This window comes from Puntigrus tetrazona, chromosome 8, assembly GCF_018831695.1.
Source record: "Puntigrus tetrazona isolate hp1 chromosome 8, ASM1883169v1, whole genome shotgun sequence".
In the NCBI taxonomy this organism is placed as follows: Eukaryota; Metazoa; Chordata; class Actinopteri; order Cypriniformes; family Cyprinidae; genus Puntigrus; species Puntigrus tetrazona.
In genome coordinates this window covers 14642868-14664681 of record NC_056706.1, presented here as the reverse complement: position 1 = coordinate 14664681, position 21814 = coordinate 14642868, and the positions used below count along the sequence as shown (strand labels likewise).

Sequence of the window (21814 nt, the reverse complement as noted above, 5' to 3'; positions counted from 1 at the left end):
TCGGTATAAAAAATAAAAGCCACGTTTTTATTTGCAAAGCAGAAATATCCAACGAACAATTCAATGGCAAATACAATACAAAGGAAAACTTCATTCCTCAGCCCGTTAGACAAACAAATGTATTTGTATTCATATTTAGAGAAATAAACAAGCGCCCATGTGGGTTTTCTTTTAGGAAATTTTATCTTTTTGTGAAGCACAAATTCTTCCAGACAATTCATCTTTCAGTTACACAGCATAAAAGCTTTTTGTTTTGTTTTTTTTGCAGTGGTGCTAACAAAAGGCCAATGGCTTGAAAATGCATAGTCTGCAGTTCAATTTGGCATTTCAGATAGTCGGCACATTTGTGAATGTGTCCACCTGCCTCGCCTCTGACTGCGTTGTGGGAAAAGAGATATGCCACATTATTGAACCCAAGAAAATACCCTCTTGTGGAGTTCACGTCCCCTCCAAAATGATGGATTATGGTATGGAAGATTGAATGGCTTCTTTCAACTCCAGTTCTGCCAGCCACCGCTGCTTTGTAATATGCATTAAACAGAAGTCGAGAAAACAGCAATTGTTTCAAACCATGTGGTGCGAAGTAAAACAAAGGCATTGTTCCTTCAGAACAGAAAACTGTTTGTGATGTGCATGGCACTGAATCCTAAATTTCGATCTATTTAATTAGTACACAAAGGCACTGAGGTGCCCATAGTCGCCAACTTTCCTGGATCCAGATGGTATGCTAAGAAGTGTCTTCCATTACACAGTCAGAACTCGATGCGCAGATAGAAACTTCCCCAACTGAAACGAGGAGGACTTTAAAAGCGTGACAAGATTTATTGCTGTCTTTGTTGCGTTGAAACCTTTAGTTTTCTTCTCCTTGATCCTCATCATCTTGACCTTGACCAGCATCTTCTACACCTTGTCCATTCCAGGATATCCCGCTCTGGTCTTCCGGGAGAGGGGCGTAATTCGGATCTTCTTGAGGAGTGTCAAACAAAACTCGACTGCAAGTCATTCGTTTCTGATTTAGTTTTCTGTGTTGTAGGCGAACAAATGACAACAAGAAAAATATTTCGAATATTTATAGTCATACTCACATAATTCCAGGAGTGGCGAGAAGCTTTCTGCCTCCAGGCTGGTTAGGAAATACATCCTCCAGGAAGTAATAGATGTGTCCCACACCGATCCCTATATATAAACATACACTACTTAATCGTTTTTATTTTTTTTAAGAGAAAACTATTTAGCAAGGACACACTGATCAATTGATCAAAAGGGAGAATAAGTTATTTTAAATAAATGCATTTTTATCATTGAAGAATTCTGACATTAAAAGCTTGGAGCAATGCCTGCTAAAAATTCAGCTTTGCAACACAGGAATAATACATATCCAAAGAGTTATTTCAAACCGTAATGATATTTCACAGTATGCAAAATTATATCAAAAGTCAGTTCTTTGGTCATAAGCATTTCAGGACAAAAGTCAACATACCCAGGAGATCGATAACAATGGAGTTGCCCAGTAACAGTGAAAATCCCATGAGCACCCAGGGAAGGAATGGGGCCTGGAAGTTGAGCAGGCCGAAGAAGTTCATGCGGACATAAGGGTTCCTTCTACTCCAGACATAAACCAGCATGATAGTGAAAGCTTGTCCTAAAAAAAAGAGGTTGGCAAACAGACCAAATAGCTATAGACATTAGAGTTAAAGAAATAAGGATGAATGAAACTGATTTTAGCACTATGAAAGGATTAAATGCTCCTTCCGAACAAACACTTCAGCCTATGATACATGGCTCGGCGCAGAGACAGATTCGGTGTTTTTATTGTGATGAACGCTGAAGGATACAGTCATAAGAACACCGCCGAACAGGAACATATAGACAAAATCTGCCGTTCGACCACGGAAAGAGCCTTCCTCCAGCATTCGACAGTAACGATATCTGCTCAGTCAAGGGCATAAACTTAGATGACCTACAGCAAGGCTGCATACAAGCCAAACGGCTGTTATGCAAAGCAAACACACTGTGAAACTCCTTGAATGCGTTTTTGTGTGCACACTTCCTCATTTCACAGACGGCCAACAGCGAGAAAAGGATACAGAAAAATCATGTTGAACAAGAAGCTGAATCCAAGAGGTCCAAAAAACAGGAAGTTTGTGATCAGTCGCCACACCTGCACAGGCAAAGAGAGAAAACATAAATGCATGTCAAAATAAAATGATGAACAGGGTCGATAAAGTGGTTGTCATGAACACATTTCAATGATGATAGGGTACCAACCTGGTATTTCTTTAATATCAAGTCAGGGTTAAAATAGAGTTGAAATGGTGTGATGAACTCTAACTGCTGTAATAAACAAAAAAGTCAAGTTACAAAAAGGTTTTCCGGTGACTATGAAAAATAAGCTATAAGCTATTATAAGCTATTCATAAATACAGTATATTATGTACACACACACACACACACATACATATATATATATATATATATATATATATATATATATATATATATATATATATATATATATATATAGTCACACTGCAATAAACAGTTCTATAAAATACAAATCATTAATAATTATTTAGATTTACTCAAGCCAATTCTTGCTTTTGAGATATACCTGCACACAAACAAAATTCATTTTCATAAATATGTTGGCACTTTAAGCATTTGCACCGACACTGAATACCAAACGTTGAACGCGGGGAACATAATAACAATCGTGAAGACATACAGCCTTCAGTATGTGGCGATTCTATATTTATCTTGCAATGTAAGTCCAGTATCAGGTGTACTGTCTGTAGTCGGGTTTACTCACCACAGCCGCGGTTGTCAGGACGCATGCAGTAGTATAAGCTCGCGTGACGGCTGGGATCTGCATGTACTCTTCGGTGACGCTGTTTGCCATGATGTTTCTCCGGCGTATTAATAAACTCTTGTGCACACTTTCACCGTGTATCCGTGCGGTCACGTATCCAACGACACATTTCAGTGCATTGACGCTGACCAACAATCGATCGGTTCACTGTGAACGGGCTTTACGCCTCAGGAGATCCATGCCCACGTTTAGCGTTAGCTTCAGACCGATGATTTTTAATGATTCATAATGTTTGCGTGTAGATATAAGAGTTTTAATGGGGGCGGAGTGTGTCGCTTCAGCACCTCCACGTGGATATAAGCGAAATTCTCTTGTTGTTCCGTGGACCAATGAGATCGCACGGTTCCACTGACGTCACAAAAGTCATATTGGCGTGAAACTGATGTCATTTGTTCTATAAATTACAAAACTATATATATTTAGATTTTAGTTCGTTTTATATTCTTTAATCTTCAATCTATAAGGCATAAGATATTAAGAGAAATATTAGATATTGTTAAAAAAATATATTAATCATTGCTGCTTACTTCAGCTGGATAAATACATGAGCGTATCACAGAATATTTAGGAATTTAGGGAATATTTTAATTGTACCAAAATACAACACACATTTTTATAAAAGTATTTACATAGTAAATATGAAAAGTCAAAGAAAATAGCATAAGAACTACAAACACTACAGAAAATATAGAAACAAATATGCCAAGCTGAATCTATTGTAGTATATTCAAAACAAAACAAAACAAAAAAAGATTTAAAACGTTGTCAGTGTCCTGCACTGAAGAGTGCCAGTTTGTATGTTTATACAGTCTCAATATCATAAACAAATGATCGCGCGTCAAGAGTGTTAAGGGTGATCTTAAACACATCTGTCCCCGATGCAAAAAAAAAAAAAAACATTTTGAAAAAGAGACTTAATCTCTAAATAAGGTTTTCTTGTGTTATTAATCAATACAAACTGCACAGTTACAGTACTTGCAGCGAATCATAAAAACTTCGAGAGTTACAGACATTGCAACTGGTGCAAAGATCCCTGACAAATGCTTTAGCACCTTGTTTAGCACCTTAACAACAGGGTATTTGTACCTCATTACACAGTGGTCGCTTGATAATACAACAAATACAGACATAGCTGCTCGTGGTTCGTAAAGCTCAGATGTGCAAGATTTCCTGAGAAGAAATGAGATTAATCAGACATTTTTGAGGTGAAAGGAAGAGAAATGCCAGGGGAACAAGAACTTATGTTACATAGTACAGTTCTTCGTCGTGGAAAAAGTAGGGAAATTTACACTGTGTGCTTTAGACCAGAGTGTGAGTTGTTGTAAGAGACAGAAAAGTTTCCTGAGGGTTTATGGCATGCTACATCCAAAGAAGTCTGCACCAACGTAGCGTGGGTAACCTTCCAAAACCTTATGCTGAAGTGGGTCAAACTTCCAGTACTGTCGGCGACTGATGAAGACGGCAGTGCCTGTGGATTACACAACGGTTTGACAGGAAATTCATTAATAGGAAATCCTTTGCATTGATAAACCAAAGTATTAATGTCACGGGAATATTGCACAACTACATAGCTAGTAATTATAAATCAGAAAAAAAACAGGCAGATAAAAAGAAGTCAAACTTGGCTCAAAAAAATGATTACTGCTGCTGAAATATCGCCCCCTTCTGCCAGAGGCCTGTCACACTCATCAATTAAAATTGGCAGAGCGGTGACAAATCAAATAATTGCCCTTTGTCAAGGAAGCTATTCTTGAATGACTTCGTGAACATGACCTACTCCGTCTTTTTCAGTCACGTTGACCCATAAACACACTGTGAACTGAAAAACTGTGACTGAACAAAATGGAGTAGGTCATCATAAACATTTTGTATTTATCCGCTAAAAAAGTGGAAGCTGTGTTTTCTGGGTCATAGTGACTTAAAATGATGCAGCAGGACACATGTTCATGTGTGGCTTCAAATAGAAGCAGGTCTACATTCCAAAAACACAGACTGTTCTAAGATCTGCATACTGACAAAAATGATATTTTGGGGGTCTTTGTCAATAATTATAATTCAAGTATGACATACTATACTATGACATACTATACTTCTGTAAATAATCACTGACCAAATTTATTTCTCACACACTTTAATGCCCTTTCTGTGGAACATATACACTAGCTTTGAACTGGTATTATGGTGGAACCTTAAATTGACTTCCACAGTTTTCCTTTACAATGGTATTTTTAAACCATGTTAATAATACGATTAAACATTTAATTTTTAATATTTAAATATAATTTTTTTTTGAAAACATACTTTAAATATTAATTAACTAAAACGACCAGTAGGTGGAGACAAATCTCTGAATATTAGTGCCATCCCTGAATTTTGGATTTTGTTGACGCTGATTTCAACTGATTTATAACCACTGATTTGTCTTATTGATTGAATTTGTTGATGAAATATAAGAATTTGGCAGAAATGGTGAAACATACATAAGTCATGTAGTTTCTTAATGTTAGCCTTTAGCAAGTTATCCATTGAATCAGTCTCAAATGATTGCAGAATCAACAAACGTACTTCACCTGACCTGAATTTTGTAACCTTTCATGTTAATTTACCAATACCTAATATCTATTAAAAAGGCTGAGCTGGAAGTACCATCTGCATCCTGGAAGGCAGCATCAATCTCATCAGGGATGCCCCACCAGTCCTGCTGGATGCTGCGTGGGAAGGCTGTGTCCACTCTGTTTTCATGGGAATCCATACGCCAGTAGCTTCCCGATTTGAAGAAGTATGTGTGGTGTCTGTGGTGCTCCTTCAAGCGCAGTACAGCCTGAATGTCCGTGACAGGAAGGCCTATAGTCTGCAGAGGGTCCGGTCCTTTTATCTTGTGTTCTGCATCAAACACCCAGTAGTTGGAACCTATCAGAGGACACAAGGGGAATAGTACACATGGGTAAAGAGTAAATATGACTGCATTAATGCAGTATTTTAATTTAACTGTCACATTATTCCATTCTAGCATTGTTTGCCTATTATTTGTTATCAATCTGCAAATTCACTTCACCTTGGTAAAACAAAGGCAAAAAAATGATAAGACTCTGTCGGAAGAATTTGTCTAAAATTACACAATTTAATACTACACCATATTAAACATTATACCACATAAAAATTTTTATTTTTAAATGTAAAGAAATAAGATGAAAAACTGATCAATCTATTAGTCTATACGCATGTTTAAAGTCAGCATGAAATATAAATATTTTTCTGCCTTCTGAATGATAAACATTATTCTAAGATTGCTAAAAAATATTTTTAACAGCAGTTGAAATATAATTCAGTATAAAGAGCGCTGAAAGACAGTAAATAATCCTTATTGGTATACATATCACATTGTTTAGACTATTTATGGTCCTATGTTGTGAAATTGTATCTGTTTTAATGCTTTTTAAGGACCCACAATCTCCCTTTTCTCTATAAAATTATCTATCACTCCCTCTAGTGGTAAAATGATAAAGTACATTTAAATCAACATACCACATATTTGACTCACTGAACAGATGCTATTCCTATAAATGCAGAGATATAAAGCTTAACCCAAACTCTCAGTCTTGAAAATGTACATTTCATTCTGTGAAATTCGCAAGTACCATCACAGTTACAATAACCCAATGGTCGTCGGTCAGGGACAGCAAAGCGTTGTTTTTGCGGTAAAGCTGTACTAACTGGTATTTAGATAGATGATGTGTGGTATGTTGAACAGGTTTCAGGGTTTCTAGCTTTATTAACAGCATTCATTTTTGCTAACAATACATGAGATACCTGTCTGTCATGCAGTACTTTATATCTGTGTAACAATTATGGTTTTTACAGCCGTGGCATCATCAGTATGGTATTAAGAGTTGGACTGGTTAATGTAGGACGCCACTGAAGCCCTAGGTGGGAAATGCACGGCCCGCCACTGCAATAACCACATTTAAGTGTACAGTAGTTTGGGTACTACACTACACAACACGTGTATTTATCTGCTGTTAGTAGCATGTGTTCGGCGTGCTCATGTTTTATCACGCCCTGCATTAGAGGCACAAAGAAGGACGCTTTAGATATGGGTCAAGGGGAAGTACCGCACCACCCATCACCATAGATATGTATATAACCAGGCCTGTCTGATCCTGTGCTACAACCACAAATCACCACAGTCAGCCACCGGTGCTGAACTCACCCACCTTCAAAGAACCAGATATTGCCCTTTCTGTCTTCATAGGCGGCGCCTATTTTCTCTGGAATGCCCCTCCAGTGTCGAGAGGCCAGGGCAGGGTATCCCGCCTGCAGACGGCCCTCCCTGATGCGCCAGGCATAGCTGGCCTTGAAGAAGAACAATTCCCCACGGATTACAGACACAGCATCGAAGTCCGTGTGACAAGCGCCAGGCTACAAACAGTGACAGGGAGAGGAGATGGGATAACAGGAGTGAGAATGAATGAAATGAACTCATTTAAACTATGTGATGCTTTAGGAATATTGTGGCTCGAATACAATAATAGTTATAACACAATACCATTGTAATATAATTGTAACGTTAATAATGATTACCATGCAAAGTCATTCTGAATTACATTCAATCGGGAAAAGAGGTTAAATTCATAAATTAGACTCTTTTTTTGTGATAATCAAAATTATACCAAAAATGCTCTTTATGTTGCTATTGACATTTAAATGACTAAATTTGTCAGTGTTGAAAGAGCCCCCTTTATGGGTTATGAAAGGTTTATATTTTGGTTTTGGGAGTCCAACACGCTGGCATGTATGCATAGTGAAAAAACACTTTTCTTGCATTTTCATTTTCAAGTTGTTTAACAATTCGTTTTTAAAAACCACAGCCTTTGCCTGATTTCATTTAAAGTAGGTAAATGAAGTCAAGTTTTCCCAGGCAATATGCTAATGTTTCACTTTGAAGTCAACTTGAAACTGCTCGGGACTCCTTTTAAAAAGGACTCAGAGTTCAATGATTCAGAGTTGACTCTTTCTTTTGAAGGACATAACATTATACATGGTGCACTTTCAGATTTAAAACTTTGCAGGACGTTGCACTGTGCCACACACTACCTGAAAGGTCATTTTCAAAAATCCATAACAGGGGCACTTTAAATGTTCAGGGACTCACTTCACTGGTGATAATCTCATTGGTTTCTGTAGGGATTTGGAGTGGGGCTTGCGGCCGGGAGCCATAGAGATATTGAATTCCCTTCTTGTCATCCTCACTGAGTTGGAGAGGATAAGAGAAGCTGTAAAATGGGGACATTATGGCTCCAGGCTCCAGAGAATGCTGTAGACCCAGGACATGACCGAACTCATGTGCTGCCACCTGAAGAAGATCAGTTCCTGTAGGATGACATTTCAAATTAGGCTTTTAGGCTCAGACAATTATGAGTCGACTTTTATATCTGATCTCAAGAAATGCCTGTCAGACGGTTTGTTATAATATGTTTGTTCAGACGGGGTCAATATCTGGTGCTATTTCATTGGTTACTGTAGTAATTATGTAAGTGTCAGCACAATGCCAGCAGGCTTTCTCATTCATCTTGCGTCTGCCCGTGGTCTTGACGGCATCTCACCATGAACTACAGCAACCTTACAAATTAACCCACATTTATATGATAAAAACAGATATGAATCTCTTTAATCAGTTTAATCAGTCAATCTTATATGGCTGTGAACTGGAGCCAGACATGCAAACATTCCAGGTAAATTTTTGAAAACAGTATCTATAACACAGATTACAGTGCATGGTATCTGTTTTACAACTGAGTGGCAAGCAGAGAAGCAGTAAGTTATATAACTAACCAAGTTCATTGCCCAGTGTCCAGGACTCATCATAGTCAAAATGAATGTCTCCCTCTCGGTGTGTCCTTGGGAAAAAAGCATGAGCCAGGATCCCACCAGGGCCATCGAAGGGCAAATTATCACCATGCCAGTACCTAATATGGGAAACACAGACATATATACTGTTTGTGTGCTATCTGTGATCTTTATATTACAGCAGGACTATTGCATAAAAATGGCCAATTATGTTAAAGCACTAGCACCTATTATATAGCATTCATAATATAAAAATGTGACCCTGGACCCAAAAAATAAATAAATAAAACAGTAATAAGCAGCATAGTTATGCTTGTAGCAGCAGTTAATGTATGGGTCAAAATCATACATTTTCTTCTATGCCAATAAATCATCAGAATATTGAAGGCACTTAATACATCAAAACTTAATTTTTGATTAGTAAAATGCAGTGCTAAGGACTTCATTTGAACAACTGTAGAGGTGTTTTTCTCAATATTCAGATGCACCCTAAGAATCCAGATTTTCAAATATATATATTGATGAAAAGCTTATTTATTCAGTGTTTGGGTGATGTATACATTTCCATTTTAAAGAAATTGACTCTTAAGACTCTCATGATCTCATGGACTCTCATGTTGGTCCAGGGTCACAAATGTATCTTGAGCACCAAATGAGCATATTCGAATGATTTCTGTAGGATCATGTGACACTGAAAGCTGAAATAATGGCTCATCAAATGTCAGCTTATATACACATTATATTTTAAAATGCATTGAAATAAAAAAAAACTGTTACTAATTTAAAAGTTTAGTTATTAACAATTAGTTCATAATATTTCAAATATTACTGTATTTGTTTTTCAAATAAAAACAGCCTTGGTGGGCATAAGTAGCCATATTATACATTTTTATACTATACTAATACTACATTGTACCATTCTTTACTATATTGTGCTTTACTACATTATCATAATATGCTGAATACTATGCTAGTACTCACTTTATCTTGTAACTCTGGTATTATTGGACAGTGGTTTGCAGGATAAATTAATCAAGGATGACAAATACACCTGTGAAGAGGGTATTTCAGAAACAACTATTACTGAGAATACTGAGAAATTCACCAGACTACGGTCATATCAGCTGTTTAGGAAGATGAAACAGGATCCAGAGACCAAAAGCAAAAGATTACTTCATGCACTATTCACATATTGAACATATTTTTTTAAATTACCTTGCGAAGTCAATGACAATGTCGGCCTCTTTGTTGACGACCTCAGTAAAGGTGAGGGGCGTGACGTCACTCCAAATCTTGAGAGCTTCCTGTAAAACCCGCCTTACTTTATCCTCACTCATCTGCCACGGGAAGCGCTGGATTCTGAACACACATGGACGCGGTCATAGTCAAAGTTTATCAACAAAACACACACGACCAAGTTTGCATACGCACATTGTGTTACAGACCACCGGCCTTTCACTGCTGGACCACCAACCGACACAAACCCACATCAGAGACCACCAGTGATTCATCTTTATTATTCATCACCATAGGCATCTGTCTGGTGAGCATGTCACATGATCTCATAATGTGCTCTAAATTGTTGTTTTATGAGCGCAACGAAACTGTGGTTTCGGCGGTGTTATGTGTATAGCTTCATGACCCAGTTCTCTGTCAGGATCAGAACTCAGCCCGCAGGGATCGCGTAACCTCAGACAAGTATCAGACTGTTCTGGATCTTCACTTACAATTTGGGCACGGTTAACCTTTTATTATGTTCATTTGCACAAAGAAGAGAACCTAATTAAGCATTCTTCAAATATTTATGTTGAACAGCGGTAATAATCCACATAGCTCAAGTTAAGAGGAACTTACGCTGTTCCTACTTGTATCAGAAATGATTTAGAAATGCACATTTTAATAAAGGAAGCCAAGCTTTATCTGAAGGCCCACACACCTGTCTGTGTTAAGGAACGTGTACGGATTCAGCCCCTCAAGCTTAAGATTTTTGATACCATTTCTAATGCTTTTGAAAGGGATTCTTTTCACATTTCTGAGGTTCTAAGAAGTTGAACTCTGAACTCGTCATAACTGACTACACTTCTACAGCGGGGAATGAAACTACTTTTACTGAATATGCTTTTTGCTTTCCCGTTTGCTCTAAATGAAATTTCTGTCATCATTTACTCACGCTCAATTAGTTCCAAAACTGTATGAAAAAATACTATGGACGTGATAGTGAAATCTTCCAAAATATCTGGTGTAGTTATACAATTCTTTGTAGAAATTCATACAGGTTTACAACTACTTGGGGGTGAGTAAATGATGACAGAAATTTCATTTAGAGCATTTTTATTTTTGGGTAAACTATTTCTTTAATTGCACAGGCAAAACTACACAATAGCGTTTCTATGACTTTCCAAAAGAGAAACAAAATACAGCGAGATTGATTTCTATTATGAAAAGAGAAAAGAGGAAGATGTTAGATTTGCTGTAAATCCCTCAGTTATACTCCATCACACACACACACACACACATACACACATATATATATATATACACTATATATACTGTATGAATACACGCACACACACACACACACACCCAAAATCCCATTACAAAATGTAAACATCCTATGTTTACTTACAATTCCCAATTCTAATCTACAATGCATGCTTTTGTACTACTCAGCCATGAAAATGTTACACAAAGAACGATCGAGCGTCACGAACAAGGCCACAGAAAAGAAAAGTGTGTATCCTGCATCTTCAACCGGATACATCCACACACTGCGCTGCCTGTGAATAGATTCCTGTACAAATGTGGCTGATTACTACTCTCTCAGAGACGGCCCTTTTCTCCCTCATAGGTCTGACTATAAAGCCCCTGCATTCCTCCACATAAACTGCCTGCTGTAAGCACGATCAGAACAGAGATAGAAAGTGCTATCAGCACACAAACATTATCATTCATTCAGATACTGTTATGATGAAAACGATTAGCTTTGTTCCACTGAAAAGATCTTGACCTTGAAAAAATAACAGCAAATGAAAAATGTTGTTAAAGAACTTAACCCAGATATAATAGCTGTTATTATTTACGATAATAAATATTTAAAACAAATAACAATATTCATTATTTTTAAATAATTAATAGTAATTAAATTATTGTCTTGTAACAATATTCAACTATTGAAAGTGTTACAAGACACTTTCAGTTTCTTTTCAGTTCACTTTTCATTTTGCTTGGTACATAAGGAATACTATGAAGTAGTACTAACCTTACACAGTTGGTTTATAGGCTATATCAAATAATTAAATATTAATATATTATTATACTATTATATCGAACCTAGAAATTGACATGCATTTGGGGAAAAAAGATACTGGTGAATTATTCATGAGATATCGTGTAAATATAATTATTTGAATGTACAGTGCATGCTGTTGTTTTTTTTTTTAAATAATTACAGTAGATTAAAAATGAAAACATAGTAAATCAAGAGTAATGCAGCCAACTGAAAAGAGCTCATGCTATAGTTATTCGTGTTATATCATGTCACTTAAAAATAGGAATTTTGAAATAAAACATGGAGTAAATGTTTTAACTCATTCAGTCAAACTGACAAATATGGACAATTTGAAATATTTTTTTTGTCGTTTTGCAAGCTGAAAGTGCCTACCATAATTTAAAATGTTTTCCTTACTTGTAAGTGAGGTCAGTTTTTGGCCAGCGTCCTCCAAAAATCACAAAGCGTTTCTGGCGGGGGTGCCTGCTGAGATGCACCTCTCTCTGGTCGGGGTAGTCTGGGACGCCACAGCGTGGAGGACCTGCATCCCCGGAGCTGTTCCTGAGTTGAACATTCAACTGTGGCTCATCTTTTGGCCGTGCTTGAGGTTTAAAGGTGTCCTGAGGATGTGGGACCCTGTCTCTCCTCTTTTCAGAGAGGGAGTGAGGAATCTGTGACAAGCCCTGCGATGGAAAAACAGAAGACATGCATGAAACGAATGGCAACAATTAACACTAATGTGCTGAAGAAACAATCATGCTAATATGGTTAGCTGGTTAGTTAATTAGCATAACTACATGCAGGCGAAAAGCATGTTTCTCCATTGAAAGCCGTTTAAAAGTTGTGTATTAAAATGTATTTCTCATTCATCTGTATTCTAGCCTGCTGAAACTTTATTGCGCAACTTTTCATTCCCTAATGGGAACGCTGCTAGTATTAAGAAAAATTAAGAAATATTTCTGAAAGATAATGTAACACTGAAGATTGAAGTAAAGTAAATGAAAATTCAGTTTTGCCATCACAGGAATAATTCACACATTAAAATCCTTTAAAGTAGAAAACAGAAAACAATATTTCACAATATTATAGTTTTTTTCTGTTTTCTAAATGCAGCCTGGATGAGCATGAGAAAATTTTAGCAGTATCCTACACAGCATATTAAAATAAATTGCCAGAAATTGTTCATGACATTTATTTAACTGAAGTCTATTTGTGTCAAACATAATAAACTGTGACGTTAGACAAAAAAAAAAAAAACTGACATTACATAAAAAAAAAAAAAAAAAACATACTGAAGCCATCTGGAAAGGCCACAGTGTATGATAATAAACTATGAAAATAATCTTGCATGTTAATGAACATTAAAAAAGCCAAACCACCCTAATCTAATACAAAAAGTAAAACCGCATTCTTCCCTAGTTGATGCTGTTTACTTTCTGTTGTGTATTATTGCGGATGGACTACTTAGTGTCCCTAAACATTCTTTGGAGGAAATGGCTGTTCATTAACATGGGCGTTAAAGACAGAGAAAAATGCCGTAGGCAGCGTTGTTGCGCTTTCAGGCAGAATTATGAGCATTTATAGATGCTTTAAACTTCAGGATGTTTCGTCTTTCATTTACACTGCTCACCTTTTACCCACTTACAGAAGAATACTTCATACTAAATACTTCGTTTACATAAAATCAACATTTAGTTCAAAAAGTGTTAAAAAAAAGATATCTTTATGTCTTCTTTTAGTCTAAGCGGGAACATACTTTCTGACAAGGTGCACTTTTTTTTTTTCTTGACTGTTTTAGAACGTATTATAAAATGTTTAGGACTTTAGCAAAGAAACAGCAAACAGGCTAAACGTTTTCCCCTCAGTGACCCTGTGTCTCTCTCCCAGGGACAGCGGCACAGCGGTGACTCCTCATGCGTGAGGCAGAGCTGCTATATTGGAGACAATGCCCAGCAGGAACTGTGGAATGTGCCCTGAGTGAGACTTTCTACCAACATGCATTGCTGATTTCCAACATGTGCATGTAGACGGATCAAGTTCATTAAAAATGTATAGTTAAAGAAGGAAAAATTTAGTTCATAAGCCATGTTATTAGACGGATACTCTTTGTATTTGCGGTTTTGCAAACAAAAGTTATGTTTACACTTAAAGTACATTACGATCATAGGTATAATAAAGCAAATAAAAACATTTTTAAGTGACACACCTTAATTATTATCAACCAATTAGGACTGAATGATTTTTTCAAGCTAAAATATAATAAATAACTTATTGACAGGTGGTTATGTTTTTGGGGAGTTGCAACATTTTAGTCTTTAAATCATCAGAATTATAGGATAATTCACCCCAAAATTAAAATACTGTTAATAATTGCTCACCCTCAGGTCATTTCAAACCCATAAGACTTATGTTCATCTTCAAAACACAAATTATATCAATAAATAAATAAATACATGTAATATTACTATTTTTGATGAAAAACCAGAGATCTTATGAGGGTGCATCGAAAGCAGCGCAACCGACACGTTCAAGGACCAGAAAGGTAGCCAGGACATCATTAAAATAATCCATGTGACATCATTTAATGAAGCTATGAGCATACTATTTCTGCGTAGGGTCAGAATGCTTTTGTATTTGTGTTCTGGAGATGATCAAACGGCTTATGCTTTGGAAAGACATGAGGGTGAATTTATTCATGTAATTAATAAAACAGTTTTTATTTTTGGTTGAACTATCCCTTTAGCAGACATATTGACCTAGAAGGCATCATTTATTTCAACATCATGTTTTTTTCCCCACATCATGTTTTTGCTTGTTGGTGCATTACATCATTTTGATTTAGTGTTTTAAATATTAATAAGCAATGACACAAAGTAAGTTTTTAAAACTTTTTTTTTTTTCCAGGATTTTTGTTTTCTTTGTTATATGATCAGGACAGTTGAATCCACCTGACATTTTTTGCTTTCATACCATAACTATTTTAATGCAAAACTTAAAAAATTACGGCCCTCGTACAGCTCATGAAACATTAAAAAAAGCGCTTACACTGTACAACTAAATCTCATTAAACCATCTGCATATAAAATGTTAATAAAATCCAAACCAGATGCTTGATTCAATTTTCCCCAGGTGTTCATATATCATAACACCCAACTGCATCATGACCCCTGACCTATGAGTGGGCGAGATCCGCCATCACTCTGGAATAATGCACACATTCCACTTCTGGCACAAACAGAGATGAGGTGTTATCTGCATTGTTCATTCGATGCAAGCCTCAAGAACTCTAGTTCAAAGTTTAGATTTGACCCACTTCTAAAAAATGGAGGGCAAGTCAGGACACATTTGGCTATACTATGCAGGGGGGAATGAAGTCAACACAATAGGTTGCTATTTCTTATGTGCGTGTGTAATAATCTATAGAGAAAGAATTGCCCGAGGTGTCTTGATGTTCTGCCAAAACGCAATCCCCGAAGTTTAAGCTGTTTATTTCATTGAAGGTCTGAGGAGATTAAAGCAACAAAATTGCAATACACAAAATGGAAATAAAGGCTGAAGTATGCACTGATTAAAAGCGTAGAGATAGTGGCATGATGTGGAAAGGAATGCTATGGGTTTTTTTTCTGCTGAGACTGGACACAAGATCAGAGCGAATTTTAAAATAAGTGTGAGACTGTAGCTGTCCACTTTTATCAGCGCTGTTTAAATGAACCGTCTGACCCTAAAGCTACTGAAAATACCTTTTTAGAGCGGGATCAAAATTCTGGGTCAGTGCTTAATAGGTTCACAGACACCAGGCTGGCAGAGAAAAACTTGTCTCAGTGAGTTTGAAAGCTAGCCAACAATGCTTTCTGATTCATTTTTTAATGCTGGAAATATTTTGAGTCAGCGTTTTTTTTCCTGTAGTTTGACATAATTTATGTTTCAGATAAGCCCTCCAGACAAAGCTCCTAAATGCTGCTGTCTCCTTTCATGTGTGGTTAAATTCGCTCCACTCTCATACACCATTGCCTGTCCCAGCCTAGAGCTCTCACGCCCCCCCACCTCTCTCTCTCGTGTTAACACATGCTTTCAGCTCCCACAGAGGAAATCCTGATAAGACGGCCTGGCATGATGCATCTGAGAGTTGTGTTTGCCCCTATGTGCCGTTCTCCAGAACCCTATCCAAGCAGAGTTCCAGATTCACTGAGCTCAAGCTAATGATATCTGATCTGTTGAGAAACAGTAGTCTCTGTTTGGCAAGATTGAAAGAACGATACTGTGTGAATATGGGACCATTATGTTGCAAAAAATGCCAGGTACTTGTGTTGCGTAATTAATGAATTGTTCGAATTTTTATCCTTGCTTTAAACAAACCCAACTGAGAGTACAAGCCACTTTCAGTAGCAAAACAGTGATTTAAGGCTTAACTTTGTAGAATACTTTCGTATTCTGATTCTGTTTGCCAATACAGATGTGTAGCGTCGGTAAACAGACCCATTTGCAGGTTGATTTTTCAATGCCTGTTGTTTAAATTTTTCTGTTATCCAAACATTGTATTTTTACTTCAAGGAATATTCTGGTTATGCTCAATTGTCCCTTCGCAGGGATTTTGACTGACAAGCAATCTGACCAAATACAACAGCAAAATATGTCATGTAAAGCGTATGCGCTTCACTTCTACATTTCCCTCATTCTCTTCACAAAAAATATGGCCGCATTAAAAATTCACATACTCTCTGAAGAGGTACTTTGCTGACAGCAGTAAGTCATTTAATTGACTTTTTGTTTGCCTGCTGCTTCAAGAATACTATAAATCTGCATATACTGCTGTTTTTACATTCACTGTTTTATGCAAATTTGGATGAGAAGCGACTGTTTTAACAGAGAGTCACAAGACTCAAAATACACGTGTGTTTTGAAAATCACAAACCAACCTTTACTTTGAAGATTCAAAACAAAGTTTTCACATTTAGCTCATGACGAACTGATGACGTGAACCCTAACATGACCATAAAATTTATTGCGCAAATAAGTTTAAAAACGTTTTTAAAGTTCTTTAACTAAGAAAACCAGTTTTGAAACAATCATTACTTTTCTAATTAGACATATCACCTTTAAAAAAACATATAAATCACAACCCATGAAGCAAGATTATTTCAGGACCAACCGAGTAAAGGTCTCCATGAAATGATAAACTGAGATATAAGTACATGACGTTGAAATATTGTTTGATTTACTAAGATGTGAGTTGTAACAAAAAATTGTTTTGGATGGACAGAGTGCAGGATCAAAGATCTGGGTCACTGTCCAATCTGTTTTACAGACATCAGACAGAGAGAGAAAAAGAAAAGCTAATCCTCACGCCAGCATATCACAACTCTTCATGACAAGATAAATGAAGCTTTAAAGGATTACCATTTGAACAAATATTCACAGGTAAATCCCCTAGAATCTGCAGCTGACTTGGGAGGGATGAGTGGTCCAGTGCAGGACTAAAGGAGACTTTCATGTAAGCTTTCAGTGATAAGCTCCCAGATACAGTGTATGCACCAGTGCTCATGTTAAACTTTATCTCCGCCAGCTCAAGTCCTCTGTCTACCAGCAATAATAAATGTTTCAAGTTTGAATCAATGCTTGAAGGACTTTGGCACTTGGCTTATTCGCATAAACCCATTTTTTTCCTCTGCCACACGCATGTATTCCTGCTCTGACACATCCAGGAAACCATGAAACTGATCACGCTTTCCTTGAGTGAGCCTGTCAAAATCTTAGCGGGGGCATTTCCCAACCAGTTAAGGTTAGTGAATCACCTGACCCAATAACCTTGAACTGCTAGACTCTAAAACGCAATGTTGTTTGTGATGGAAATACTGTTTGGGTTACACTGAATCTACTCACACTTCAGAGCATGCATATGTAAGTATTTACGCCAGACCGGACAAATCTTTTCTTTATATATGGGCTTGATATAGGCTAAGAAAAAATGGTGTAAGTATACAATTTCCTGTGAAGTCTTAAGATAAGGTATGATACGTGCGATGACATGCACTGAAGAAAACAATTTCTTGATTAGCCTACAAAACAGATAAGCATATGTTATGTTTCTGTTATACACAGTATCTTAAGTATCTCACATGCGCTGAATTTGATTATATATCTTTATATATCTATCTTTTAAAGAGATTTTATTACACTCAATATTATAAAACAAACGAGAGCCGACAAATTTATTTGTGCAGAAAAAAATGAAAACATTATTACATAAGCACCCACAGCTGCTATAGAGCACAGTCCAACCATTAACCATAGTCTTTTTTTCCTCAATTTTTATAAATCACTTTCATGTTTGTTTTTTTTGCCCACTAATACAATAAACTGGCAAATAACGCTCGACCACTTTACACTCTCAGAAATAAAGGTACAAAAGCTGTCACTGGGTGCCTTTTCAAAGGTACACTTTTGTACCTATTTGGTTCAAATATGTACCTTTAAGGTACCAAAATGGAGCCTTTAGGTACAAACATGCACCTTTTGAAAAGGTGCCCCCAGTGCCAGCTCTTGTACCTTTATTTCTGAGAGTTCATTGAAAACTTTCATGCATTTTATAACTGAAAATGACATGAATCAAGTGGTGTAAATATTAAGCTGAATATGTTAACCTCAAATATACAGTATGAATGAACTGTCCTAGAGCCTCCTCCTTTGCCAATGTTTTCCACCCAAATAATCACAAGACAAAAAGGACAGTGCAGTTCCTGTAAGCAGACTATCACATTCCCTAAATTCTCTCTACTGTAGGTTATGCATCTGTGTGTGAGAGGGAGTGAGGGAGTGTGTGTCCCTCCAGATGGCACAGAAAAGACAAACTTGCCCATGCCTGCACAACACCTCGCTCTTTTGTCACTGCTGAGAGAACAAACTGAAAACATTATATTTAGGTTTTAGACCTGAGTCATCACAAACACAAAGCTAAAAATCCATTCTTCAGTTCACAAGAATGTGATGACAGGTTGATTAGGTCATTTTAATAAGCAAACAAGCGCTTCATAAATATAGGGCACAACCAGAAGACCATAAAACGGCTGTTTTGAATAAAAAATGAATAAAAAAAGTTAAACGGTTAAATGAGATAAAGTTGCTCTGGAAAGCATTATTAGACCTGAATCACAAAGAGAGAGAGAAAAACCCTGAATCTGACAGGTTCTGGCTCGTAAATGTAGAGGCTTCAGACGCTATTTTACAATTTTTGATTAATGATGATGATGATGACCCAGTATAACCGAGTCCGGTGCCGACAATTGTAGCAAAACTCAACAAACCTTGCTTTGTTCACGCCGATCTATTTGTATTCGCCATGCAGCATGAAAGTAAAACAAAAAGCATTTCATTAAGCGTTTTAAAGTAAAACTTTTTTTGCAACTGACAGCACTAGAGCAGCTAAATGTAAAATAGCCACTTACTAAGCAGCAGCCCGTCGGTTTTCAAGAGCTAGACTCAAACAATGCATCAAATATGTGCATTAGTAAACTCACCGGAGGCTCTTTGTGCTTCATGGGTCCTCGTCCCTCATGCAAAGGCATGCATCTCGCGCTCAGGAGCACATGCAGAGCGAAAGCGCCTGACAGAAGCCCGGAGACCCGCATCCTCCTCCTGTATCCTGGAGCTCCGCTGCTGAAGTGGAAAGTGCCTGAGAGAAGGTTGCGATGCAAGCTCGCGCGAAGCCCGTGGACGACTGCTGCTGCCGAGACTGCGCTTATTTATATGCAATGATTTCTTTGTTCTCTTTCCTCAAATACACCGGGTTTTTTTTTCTTATGGGCCGGAGTGACAATATCGCCCGGTCCTCACCACGTGACTTTTAACTCTTCTGCTTCTGTAATGAGCGAATCAACCGAGCTTTATGGGAAACTCGTTATCTACAGCCTACTCCAGAATGCAGAGCACGACCCACATTTGTTGAATTTTGGACAACATCCAAATTTAATCACCAGCTGATCTTAATAATTCAGAAATCTGCATGTACTACAAATGTTTGACATTTTAGATAAGGCCAAATATATGACTGCAGAATAAAGATTCATACAGATTTATAGATATATGTAAAGATCTAAATTAAGAATGGCATTGTTTAATGTTGATGTCTAAAATAGTCAGTAAATCTATAATCAAATATAGCCAGCAAGATATAACAAGCAAGAGTGCTGAACAGTTTCTAACCAGCTCTATTCAGATAGCCTTCAGCAAGATGATATTCAGTGTTGTGAAGTAGGCTAACTTGTTACATGTAACGTTATTACGTAACTTAATTACAAAGTCAATGCACCTGTAATCAGTTAACCTATTTAGGTTTATTTATACGCTTTAATTTTAAGATGAACAGTTGTTGTTTTTTTCCCCCAAGAAGACATGGAGAAGATCCTTAAAGATATGCAAAGAAGAAAAAAAACAGTATCATAGCTACCAACATTATAGAATGATCTTAAAGTGATAAAAGGCATTTCTGGTGATTCTGTGGTGGCATTTTGCATACCTGGATTTAAAACAGTGTCATAATCACATATATTGTAGTAACTGGTCTGTTGTTTTGTTTTGTTTTTAGATCTATTTGGCCATCTCCCTTTCATTTGATTCTAATAAAAGGCAGCAAACTGGGGGAAATAATTTTATTTAGGACTATATCATTTATTTTTAAATGTTACTGAAATTTAATTGTAGAGAGGCAAAGTAGCCTCTAAGGATATCCATTTTTCTATTTTTGAGAGATCGGGCATAACCGAGCAAGCACATGAGGTTAAAGTATAATAGGCTACTATTAATTCAAGTTATTAAGGATATTGAACGACTGTAAGGTGTTTGAAAAAAAAAAGTAAACAAATGTAATCAGTTCCATTATTTGAATAAAGTGGCCTAACTGAAATAGCTAAGGACCGTGTTCCGTTCCGTCTTGCTCACATCCGCGCGGCGTTCACAGTATCCTAAACCTCGGATTAGTGCGGACGGACGAGCTCTACGCATGCGCAATGCCACCTGCTCGACTCGCGCGCTTTCGGCGTTCTTCTCACGCACGCGCTGTTGCACGCGGACAGTCCGCGGGGTCTCAAAAGTGAAGTGTACTTTGGCTTAAAGAGTAGGCTAAAATTAAACCTCATTTTTATTTCGCGCGTGCCTCCACTCCTCTGGCCCAAGTCGCGCGCTATTATTATGTAAACAACAAAATTAACTCGCCGTCTGCGTCCGACGTTTCATACTCTCTGTCGCCGAGTAGGTAGCCTACTTCTTTTAAATACATCATAATAGTTAATCGTTAAATATTGCATATTAAAAAAGACCAATAGTGACCAACTGCATTCTTAAAAACATTTGGTTTTACATTAACTTGTGGTTAGATTTTGATCAAATGAAGTAATGGGATGCAAACTTTGACTTTCTGGGCTTTCTGTTTTCCTCTTCCAACTCATTTGGGGAAATTTTCCACTATGAGATCATCCCCATGCAGGTAAAATTAAAGAGGGTTTTTTTGCATTTGAGATGCAGCCTCCCAGTCAGATTCACTCTAGCCCATCGGTTAATTCAGATGTAGTTTTTAGTAAATAAGCAAATTACAAAAGATTAATCAACTCGATATTCTACGTCTCAACTCAAGCGTTTCTATTTCCGTGCTCCCTAAACACTAGAAAGACACCCCTTTCGAATGATACTAGAGAAAAAACGGCAGCCCTAATCTTAGTTAAACCATACATTCATCTCCCCATTGAAGTATACTCTAAATCACACCATGCATGACTACTAACCACACAAAAAAAAAAAAAAAAAGATCTCATTTTAGTTTACATGACAACAAGCCAATA

General features: G+C 37.1%; 2 protein-coding genes across 2 annotated transcripts; both read right to left on the bottom strand.

The window, feature by feature from the left end:
* Window positions 1-6: 6 nt before the first annotated feature.
* On the bottom strand, window positions 7-3154 carry derl3 (derlin 3). Its single transcript, XM_043247125.1, has 7 exons — window positions 2810-3154; window positions 2269-2334; window positions 2088-2161; window positions 1836-1929; window positions 1481-1676; window positions 1086-1176; window positions 7-992 (listed from the first exon to the last, which is right to left on the bottom strand). Exons 1-7 carry the CDS (start codon window positions 2897-2899, stop codon window positions 851-853), a joined length of 753 nt encoding a protein of 250 aa, XP_043103060.1. The 5' UTR covers window positions 2900-3154; the 3' UTR covers window positions 7-850.
* Window positions 3155-3440: 286 nt separating this feature from the next.
* On the bottom strand, window positions 3441-21293 carry mmp11a (matrix metallopeptidase 11a). The gene is made up of 8 exons (XM_043247122.1): window positions 19499-21293; window positions 12402-12667; window positions 9932-10075; window positions 8702-8835; window positions 8022-8239; window positions 7084-7288; window positions 5516-5779; window positions 3441-4337 (listed from the first exon to the last, which is right to left on the bottom strand). Exons 1-8 carry the CDS (start codon window positions 19607-19609, stop codon window positions 4219-4221), a joined length of 1461 nt encoding a protein of 486 aa, XP_043103057.1. The 5' UTR covers window positions 19610-21293; the 3' UTR covers window positions 3441-4218.
* Between the last annotated feature and the right edge of the window lie 521 nt (window positions 21294-21814).